The sequence below is a fragment of the Mus caroli genome, chromosome 10 (genome assembly GCF_900094665.2).
Source record: "Mus caroli chromosome 10, CAROLI_EIJ_v1.1, whole genome shotgun sequence".
Classification (NCBI taxonomy): domain Eukaryota; kingdom Metazoa; phylum Chordata; class Mammalia; order Rodentia; family Muridae; genus Mus; species Mus caroli.
The window spans coordinates 77183258-77194135 of NC_034579.1; the positions used below are offsets into that span (position 1 = coordinate 77183258).

The following is a 10878-nucleotide window of genomic DNA, read 5'->3' on the forward strand; positions in this document are numbered from 1 at the left end:
GTGTGTGCATGTGTGTGTACATGTGCCTGATGTGTGTGCATGTGTGTTACAATGTGTTCATGTGCATGTGTATCTGCATATGTGTGTGCATGTGTGTGTACATGTGTCTGATGTGTATCTATTTGTGTGCATGTGTGTGTACATGTGTCTGATGTATGTGCATGTGTGTGCATGTGTGTTACAATGTGTTCATGTGCATGTATGTCTGTGCATATGTGTGTTCATGTGCATGTATGTGTGTGTGTGTGTGACAGCATATATATCTACCATAGGCTATTTCCAGGAGCTAGGGCTGGAGGGTTTGCTTCTGTTCTTTCATTTCCTTCCTTCTGCAGTTATCACAGTCCTAAAGGATGAGGTAGGGTCTCTGAGACAAAACTGAGCCCCGAAGCCTTGTTAAGACCCAAAGGTATCTGAATGGAGGCTAGTCCTTGATCAAGCCATTTGAAAGACTCTGAGCCACCAGCACAATAATGCACAAAACATGCATGTTAATAAAATGTTCAAGAACTGTAGTTCATGTCAGATGGCAGGTGAGTGGAGGTAAAAGTATAATAATGGGGGATGGGGAGATGGCTCTGAGGATAAAAGTGCTTGCCATGTAAACACAAGGACTTGAGTTCAAATCTCCAGCAGTCACATTTTAAAAAGATGGACTCAGGGCTGGAGAGGTGGCTCAGTAGTGTGGTTCCCAGAACTTGTCTTGAGTGCCTGGTGACCACGTTCACAGATATAGAGATAATTAAAGTAAAATGAATATTTTTTTGAGATAGGATCTCACAGTATAGCTCCTTGTATCCTAGAACTTACTCTGTAGACCATACTGGCCTCGAACTTACAAAGATCTGCCTGCCTTTGCCTCCCAAGTCCTGAAGCATGACATTATAAATAAATCTTTTTTAAAAACTGGACATGGTTGCATGCACTGTGGGGAAAGACAGGAGGACCACATGGAATTGATGGCCTCCAACCTAGAGAGAGACCCTATCTCATGGGAATAAGGTGGAATGTGACAGAGCAGGACACCTGACATCCTTTCTGACCTCTACAGTACAGGTACACACACACATGGGCACACACACACACAATCACTTGTGTGATAATGAAAGGAATCTGAGGTTGCTCGGGAAAGAAAATGGGGTAGAGAAGATGTTTTTACTATTTAAAAAAAAGAGCTCTGCAGAGATAGAAACTTGGGATGGTAGCTTATTGGTCTCATTGTGGGTTTTGACTGCCCAGATCTAGTTTTGACTCGCTCAGTGGACTCTCCTGATGAGAGCTTTTGGCTGCTGTCATTTTTACTTGCTTATAAGCCTGACGTGAGGCATAGCATTTTACATACGACCCCCTCCCCACAGTGAACTCTCACATCCCCCTATGAGGCAGGGGCCACTGAATTGGAGGTTAGTAAGTTAAGTGACTTGCAGAGGGTCATGGGTGGAAAGGGGGCAGACTCCACATCCATCGCCTGATCTTAGAGCATATGTTGCTAAGCGTGCTGCACAGTCTCAAGGCCATATTGGGTATAAGTTGTGTTGGGTTTTTCTTCCTTTTCTAGTTTACATCATGAATTCAAGTGGTCATGACTAATGGAAAGAGGTCCTGACCCTGGGTCCAGGTACCAAGGAAACACCCTCTTCCCAGATCTATTTTGAAATGAGTCTGATAATTATATTTGTAATTCCAAAAATCCATGTACATAGTAGGACTGCTAGTTGTCTGCACACATCCTCCAGGTGTGGGATCTCTTAGTGGGGTGGTCAGCTTTAGTTGTCAACTTGACACAACCTGGAATCATCTTGGAAGGAAATCTCACTAAGAAACTTTTGATCGGGCTGGTCTATGGGCTGGTCTGTGGGGGATTATCCTGATCACCCTAGTTGAAGTGGGAAGACCGTTCTGAGATGGACAGTACGATTTCCTAGGAAGGGGATTGTGAACTGTTTGAAAGTGAAATAAAGCTAGCTGAGCACTGGCAAGCATGCATGGCTTCATTACTCTCTGCTCTTGATCAAATGGATGTGACCTGACCAGGCACCTCAACATTCTCACAGGGATGGACTGTAACCTGAAATTGCAAGCCAAGGAGATCCTTCATCCTTTAGTTGCTTTTGTTAGGACACTGTTGAAAATTATTGTCACAGCAACAGGAAACAAAACTAAGACACTTTGTGCACTTAAATAGATAGCTACCTCAAAGACAATCTCAGGCAACCCCGTGAATGACTTGGCCTATACCTAATATCTGGCTGGTTGGATATGAATGGAAGTGACTTGTGCCACTTCTGGGCTATGCCCAGAGTAAAGTGCTCATTCTGTGCTCCCTTTCTTTCTCTTCTTGGTGTAGTGTGCATGTTCGTCTGAGTCTATGCACATGCCCATGTGGTCACCTGTGTGTAGAGAGGTCACAAGTCAATGTCAGGAGTCCCTTAATTCTTCTACATCCTATTTTTTGAGACAAGTTCTTTTACTGAACCAAGTGCTTGCCAATTATCTAGATTATCTGGCCGACAAATTTCAAGGATTCTCTCGTCTCCACCTTCGCCCCACAATGTTGACATAAGAAACAAAGCCAGGGCATCAGCTTTTAATGAGTGCTGGAGCTATGAACTAGGTCCTCAAGCTCAGGTGGCAAGCCCTCCCTGTTTGCTGGCCGGAACATAGACTTGGTTGGACCATGAAAGCCTTGTCTCGATATGGCACAACAACAACAGAGATCACATGCGATGCAACAAACCCAGCTCTGATCACCAACCAGCCTTGAGAGTGTTTGGACCACGTGTCCCCAGATGCACTCACCCAGTGGATCGGCCTTTCCATCCTTGTCTGGCACTGTGAACACTCCCACTACTCGGTGGCCCTCTTTCAAGAGCTGGCTATAGACTTCCTGTCCGAACAGGCTCTGGCCAATAAGTGCCAACTTCAGCTTGTTTTTGAAATAAACCTGTGAAAGAGTATAGTGACAACGATTGCTGTGGACAGAAAACAGTCGCATGAGATGTTGAGGAATGAGTCACATAAGATGATTTGAGGACTACAAGACCCCTTTGCAGTCCAGCTATGCTACGTGGGGGGTGATAATGTTCTCCCCAAACTAGACACTCTAACAACAACCACAGTTTCAGGCACGAGAAAGAGTCAACTTCTAGAAAAATCAAACTGGATTTGACCAGAAGACCTCTTCCCTAAGGAATAACTTTCATAGTACTAGAAGGTGCTATGCAAGCAAGGGAGACAATCAATAGTCCTGCCTACCTGTAACAATTATGAACCACAATGACGCTTAGGACATGATATTCCTAAAGGGGCAGTAGTGGCAGTTATGTCTTGGTGGTAACCAACAGCTTTATAGTTGGACTTAAGGACTTAAGACCCTCTACATAAGAGGGAATTTATGCCTGACAGTGTAAACCTATCCAACTCCCCATGACTAGTAAGGTCATAAATCTTGGAGGAGAGTACCCCACTGCCACTTTATTAAACTTGTATGATTCCCTGCTGCATTCTAAATACTCATACTTAACCTACAGATAAGTGTAGCTCTCATCTCTTAGCAAAGAAGATAGTTTTTGGTAGTAGATGGAGATAATTACAGAAAGCCACGTGATTGTTTAAAATGCAGAGAACAACTGATCCTGTATGGCCAGCCCCATCTACATACAACTCCTGCATGTAACTGATACATCTCCATACAACTCTTGCATGTAACTGATACATCTACATATAACTCCTGCACCTAACTGATATATCTACATATAACTCCTGCATGTAACTGATAAATCTCCATACAACTCTTGCATGTAACTGATACATCTACATATAACTCCTGCACCTAACTGATATATCTACATATAACTCCTGCATGTAACTGATATATCTACATATAACTCCTGCACCTAACTGATATATCTACATACAACTCCTGCATGTAACTGATACATCTCCATACAACTCTTGCATGTAACTGATACATCTCCATACAACTCTTGCATGTAACTGATACATCTCCATATAACTCCTGCATGTAACTGATAAATCTTCATATAACTCTTGCACCTAACTGATATATCTACATATAACTCCTGCATGTAACTGATAAATCTTCATATAACTCCTGCATGTAACTGATAAATCTCCATACAACTCTTGCATGTAACTGATATATCTACATACAACTCCTGCATGTAACTGATACATCTCCATACAACTCTTGCACCCAAGGTTACATGACAGTTATCAAATTCTAAGTGACAAGCCCCAAACACATACATACAGGCAATACTAACTGGACTCAGCAGGTTTCACATACATACATACAGAGAGAGAGAGAGAGAAATAAAAAACAAAGTAGAGTGTGTCCAAGGCACAAGTCTGGAGTTGACCTGTCTGGCCAGTACACACCACACACACATACACCCCAAGAAAAATATAAAAATGTTCTATAAATATTATCTCTGTATCCTATAATTAGGGCTGAAATAGAATCTTCCTGTTGGCCACCTTACAAAAATTTCAACTTCACCTTATACAATTATTAATGCCAGATATTTTAAGATATAGAAAACACTGCTTTCAAAATACTCAGAGGGGCTAGGTTGTATGTAGCTCTTTGGGGAATATTTGTTCCCCATGTGCAAGACCTTTGGTACAACAACCAGCATTACCAAAATGTGGGTGTCGGTGGAAAACCTGAAGTCGCACAAGAGACCTCTTCCTTTAATGCCATGTGCTCGCTACATTCTATGTGACTGTCATCTGACTCGTTGGAGTTCAGTTCCAGCTTGGCTGATTTGAAAGGGTGTTGAAAGCAACCATGTTGTCACTGAAAATATTATATTCATTAAACATTCTCTGAGCTTAACTGGTGACGTCTCGCCCCTCCCCTAACACCACACACACACCCCTCAGGAGCTATGAGTTGAACCTGAAGTTTGTGCTCTACTACAGAGCTACACCCCCAGCCCAGGGTGAGTCTTTAACATTGGGAAATACTCAAGGTTTCAGGACTCGAAGTGTGTTTGTGAATTTATAAAATTCCAGATGTACTTGACGGTACTCAGAATCTGCCATTTCAAATGTGGGTTCTGGGTTCTCATGGCAGATCTAGTGAGTCAGAATCAGAGTCCCAGGAAGCCTCATCTTAGGAAGCTCCCTAGGGATCCGTGAGCACACTCACATTTACCAGGTGAACCAGACCACAAGAGATAGACTGCCCGGGGAAACTGGGGGCAGAAAGAAAAAGTAAAAATAACTAGAAACATTTGACTAGAATGTGGGCCCACGTCACATATTTCACACATATGATTTGACTATACAGATTCTCAGAAACAGGCATCCATAACTCATCTTTACAGATTAAGATATTAAAGCAAAGAGGTGTGGAGACATAGCATGAAATCCAGTAGTCACCAGGAAACCGGATGGGATTTCCTAGTTTGCTTTCCTATTGCTGTGATAAGCGCCAGGACCAAAAGCAACTGGAGAGCAAAGGAGCTTATTTGGATCATAGTTCCAGGTCACAGTCTACCAATGTGGGACGTTAAAGCACAAACTGAAGCAGAAACCATGGAGGAAAGCTGCTTACTGGCTCCCTCCCTCTTGCTCAGTTAGCTTTCTTATTCAGCCTAAGTGTCTAAGGATGGTACCGCCCGTAGTGGGCTGGGCCCTTCCACATCAATTATCAGTCAGGAAAATCTCTTACAGACATACCCACACTTCTTCATTTTGTCTCTCTCCACTGTTCTCTGTGCACATTTCTCTTTAGGACCCTCTACACTACAAGATGCATAGAAAAAAATGGCTCCTGTCTGGGAATTCATCATCCAGGAGGGAAGACACTCAAGTAGATGTATCAGTGACTTAGTGCTAAGATAGGTGGGCAAGCACAATCAGGTTCTGAAAGGGGAAGATATTACGGGGAGTTCTTCATAGTGGGTAGGAGATAGGATATTTGTACATATGTGTCCATACGTGTTTTTGCATGTGTACACATATAAGTGCAGGTGGATATGTGTGTATGTTCATGGAGGCCAGGTGTCACTGCCTGGTGTCCTCCTCTATGGCCCTCCATGTTATTATTTGAGACAAGGTCTTTCACCAGACCTGGAGCTGACTGATTCAGCTGTGCTGGTAACCAGTTGACTCCAGGAATTCTCCTGTCTCTGCCTCCCCAGCTCTTAGGCTTCAGGTGCACACTACCACACCCAACTTTTTCCACAAGTGCAGGGATCTGAACTCAGGACGTGACGCTTCTTTAGCAAGCACTTTAGCCTGCTGAGCCATCTCCTTCTCCCCAAGGGAATTCTCAAGGGAACCGCAGGCATCTCATTCTGGGAGCTGGCCAAGAAAGTGGGGGAGGATTATGGGAGAACCCTTGGAAGTTCCAGACAGAAGAAAATTAATAAATAGCACAGTATCCAAAATGGGGAATCATTGGGATGCTGACACACATCAACGGAGTCAGGAACTTTGAATGTATTTGAAGCATGCAAAGGCCCACGTCCAGTGTTTCAAGCTCTCGCCTGAATAGGAGCCACGTGTCATGCTTCACAGAGAGATGAAGCTATGCAAGATTTGCAGATGGTGTCATCAGTGACAAGCTTGTGGAGCTCGGTTTCCTGATTGCATCATTCCATGAAGAAGGGATTTGTGTCGATTGTCATACTGATTTTTTCCCTCAGTACTGGGGGCCAAAGCTGAGTCACTGTGGGTGCCAGGCTAGAGGTCTGCCATAGCCTAGCCTAGCCTAGCCCTCATTGCTTTTAAAAATGCTTTCAAGCTGGTAATGATGGAACTAACCTTTAATCCCAGCACTCCGGAAGCCGAGGCAGGTGGATCTCTGTGAGTTCAAGGCCAGCCTGGTCTACAAAGCAAGTTCTAGGACAGCCAGGGAAACCCTGTCTTTCCTGTGGTTTATACCATGAGTGTTTGGTGGCCTCAGAGGCCAGAAAGTGGTGTTGGAGTTACAGGTGGTGATGAACTGCCCAATATGGATGCTTGTAGAGGTCCAGAGGTCCTTGCACACACAGATAAGCACTGGAGAAGCCAGGAAAATTAAGCACAGAGTTTCAATCTCTTGCCTGGAATAAGGGGCTTAGCTATTTTCCCAGATTGCTAGGATGGGGGGTGGGGAGGGGAATGTAGTTTATAATCTTTGCTTCCTGTTGGGCCAAGCTCTGCTTGTGTCCCCCAGAATATGATGTTTATTTATCCCAGACTCACCCCCGACCTCCGCTACCAATAGAACCTTGAGCATTACTTCTATGTCACAAAACTCATCCTAATGAGCGATGTCGCTTGTGCTTTACCACAGCCTAAGTGACCTCTGTGCGGTCTTAGGGCCAAGCCAATGCTGGCCCCCACGGGCATTGTGTTTAGCCCTGTCAGTCTTCCTAGACCCTAATCTCGAGCACTGTTTCTAAGTCAACGGTTGTACTCACTGGGCTGAGTTACTTGTTCTCTGAAAACTTCCTTCCAAAACTGGGCCATGCTTAAGTATGGCTAAAGTAAAATGCTCTGGGTCAGACTCAAGTCTCGTCCTAGCACTGGTTACCAAAACCAGGCTGAGCCAGTTTGTATTCTTCTCTCACTCTGATCATTTCTTTCTGCTTGCTGTAAAGCCTGCAGGACCCATCCACAGATTCAGGGAACTGAACTCACGGCCTCAGCAAGAACGCTAAGCCAGCTTTCAAGTACCTCTCAAACATGCATATGTATATGTGTATATATATATATGTATATATGTATGCATACATAATGTATATGATGCATGTATATGTATATGATATATATGAATATAAATAATTGTTTAAGGAAAAAGAAGGATAAAAAACATTTTTAAAAAGGCCTGTCAGGAGCTGAGGAATGAAGAGGGATGAGTAGCCAGGTGAGGAGAGAGAGCTCCTGGCATGAAACTGGTGACCACAGAACATCTCAACGCCTTTAAAGAAAGGGGCAGACACCATTTTCACTCTCCAATGTGTCCCCATCACTGTGATGTCATCTCTCCAAGGCTTTACCAGGGCCATGGAGATGCAGGTACCATTCTCTTAAGTCTCCAGAACTGAGAGCTAGTGAAATCTCTATTGGTTCCCCAGCCCCTGCATTTATTAAAAGTCACAGTAAACAGATTAACATGAAGTATAATTCAGATGCAATAAAATTCACCTTTTTCTTGTGTGCATGCCTTGAGCTTGGGCCCTGTGAGTGTGGGTACAACCGTGGCAGCCTTGTGTGTGTGCATTGATTCACAGGACCACCAAGAAGGAAGGCAAGAACTAACTACTAAAGTTTACCTTCTCACTCCTACACATGTGCTGTGGCATCCCCCACCACATCCTCGACTCCCAATAGAATGTGACTTGAAATTTCTACAAAAGAAACTCCCAGACAGTTTTCCAAAGTGGTTGTATTACAGTCTTATTAACCATGTAGGTGTCTGTTTTAAGATAACTTTTACAGAGCACTGTGCAAAGGATGCGTTTGCACTATCTGTAGATAACTATCTCTGGTTCTTCCCTCATTCTTTACTGTTCTCCTTTTGACCATGAAGAACTATGACCACTTCCCAGCTCTGTCTGTGGTCACCTTCCCATATGTATTCTTGGGGACAAAGGGCCTCTGGGGCTGCCTGCTGTTTTGCCCAACTATGTTTCTATTCCTGGTATCTGTCACTTGGCTTGTTCAGCTTTTTTTTTTTTCCTTAAATGAAAACTTCTATAACCCCAGTGTGGAAATCTTGTCATCTTTCAAAACTCCTTTCTTTTAGCTTCCCAACAGTTTACTGACAAGGTGATAGCCAAGACCAGGATAGTAGACGCGACTCTTAGCTATCTGTGCCCCAGGACCAGATTTCACGGCCTGAGTGGTTAAACAACTAAGGAAGGGTCCGAGGGTTACCCAGCAGAATGGTCCAAAGCTCAGGGCAGACGGGTCTCTTATAAACTATGACTGTCCCCCAAAGTCACTTGCATTGATTGTATGGAGCAAAATAAATTCTGACCATTTATTTGGATTCTGCCTTCAACTTTTTTTACATATAGCAATGTCAGAGAAAAATACCAACGGAGGGGAAATATTTTTATAACACAGCCAGGACGTGCTGATTACAAAAGCGATTATGTGCACAGCCTGTGTTGTCTCTCCCCAGACCCACCGAAGTGCTGAAGGCAGAGCCACTTGCAACGTGTCGGCTCTCTTTCCATTTCTAGAAGTGATCTGATGCAATCCCACGTCTGTGAGCTGGGCCGGGGCCAGGTTCTTACTCTACAGTTTTACAACACACCAGCGTGGCTACTCCTGCAGCGCTGGGTGATCCTGGAAATCTGGCCGCCACTACTCGCTGCTGCTCGGTGGGAAGCATCAAGCTGTCCCAGATTGCTGTGTTGAGCTTGCCTGGGTCCCAGTCTCATCTGGTAAACCTTGCAAGGCAGTCTCGCTCACACTTATCCACCTTTCCGACCCTAAACTGCTCACGTCAGGGTCATGAAATACAAAAAGGAAAAAAAAAAAAAAAAAAAAAAAAACACCAGACCAGCTTGCCATCCCAGCCAGACCTGACTACCGCGTCTGCTGCTGATTCCCCGCAGCAGACAAAGGCTCACTTGACAGTTCCCATCCCGGATACAGCCACAGGCTTCTCTGGAGTCTTCCAGTCTGAAAAAAAGCTGTTGTCCCTTCTAGCAAGGTCTGAGCATCACTACCCACCCCAGCCTCACCGTCCCAGCCCTGCAACCCCTGAGGTCTGGAAAGCAAGACCAGGATGTGGATGCTCGCCTTGACAGGACTCACCCGGCTGGTGGAGAAGTGCCGTAGCGCCTGGCTACCCCGCCACAGCATGATGCAGAGGAGCAGGAGCGAGCGATTACCAGGAGGGCGGCGGGAGTGGGTAGGTACCAGGGCTGCAGAGGGTTGAGTGCTTCGCTCCGGCTCAGTCCAGCTCTGCTCACGGCCCCGCCCCCTCGAATGGCAGGTCCTGCCCCTCACCGCTGGCAGAGCTCCTGCCCCTAAGCACACGTGACCTGGTGCAGGTCTATAGAATGAATCGGTGCCTAACCCAAGGGCTTGCTCTCGGAAACTACCTGGACTCCGCCTCTGCTCCATGGATAGCCTAAGTATTCGCTAGAGGTGGGACCTTCCATAAGTTACTCAGACCCGCGGAGTTAGGCAGAGAGATGTACCTTATAATTTAATCGGACACCCTGTAAGGATTACTTTTTATTTTCAATTTGGCTCAAGGTAGGATGATCTGGGAAAGGGATTACCTGGACCAGGCACACCTAGATGGAACATTTCTTGGGTTAACTGAGGTGAGAAGATGCGTCCTGATTGTGGGTGGCATCATTTCATGGACTAGACCCTGAACTAAGAGTAAGAGTGAAAACGAAAAAAACCGTGTTGAGCAGTAAGCATGTGTGGATTTATTCTCTCTCTCTGAGTGTGACTAGCTGCCTCGGGTTCCCACCTTGACTTCCAGACAATGGTGGATAGTAACCTGGACTCCTAAATTGAATAAACCCTTTCTCCTTTAAGTTGCTTTTTCGTCAGGGTGTTTCGCAACAGAAATGAATTAGAACACTTCGCAAGTTACCGGCCTAACAGTCGCCAGAAAGCGACAGGCACACTTGTAGAGCTCCGGCTTGAACTGGGAAGATAAGGTGCTGGGCACCCTTACTTTAGGCATAGTCTGATATCCCCATCATCTGAGGATGAGGGTTGGTAAGATACTGTCCGCTGGCCTTGTCACACACTTCCAGTCCCCAGTAGATAACTCATACCTGCATTTGTCCCTTGCCTCTATGAAGAAACTTGCACACATGCTGTTGTGAAACCCTTGTCCCAAAAGGACTCCTTAGCCTGGAGTTCGGGGCTGCGTGGAGT

At 45.1% G+C, this 10878-nt stretch overlaps 1 protein-coding gene across 1 annotated transcript in view; it reads right to left on the bottom strand.

Annotated features, from left to right (window-relative positions):
- Aldh1l2 (aldehyde dehydrogenase 1 family member L2) overlaps positions 1-9924 on the bottom strand; it is a 47759-nt gene extending 37835 nt beyond the window's left edge. Inside the window, exons 1-2 of the mRNA XM_021174327.1 lie at positions 9790-9924; positions 2800-2944 (exon numbers count right to left, since the gene is read on the bottom strand). Coding sequence (XP_021029986.1) covers positions 2800-2944; positions 9790-9837 — 193 coding nt within the window. The 5' untranslated portion in view covers positions 9838-9924. The remainder of the gene's footprint in view (positions 1-2799; positions 2945-9789) is intronic.
- Positions 9925-10878: the final 954 nt, after the last annotated feature.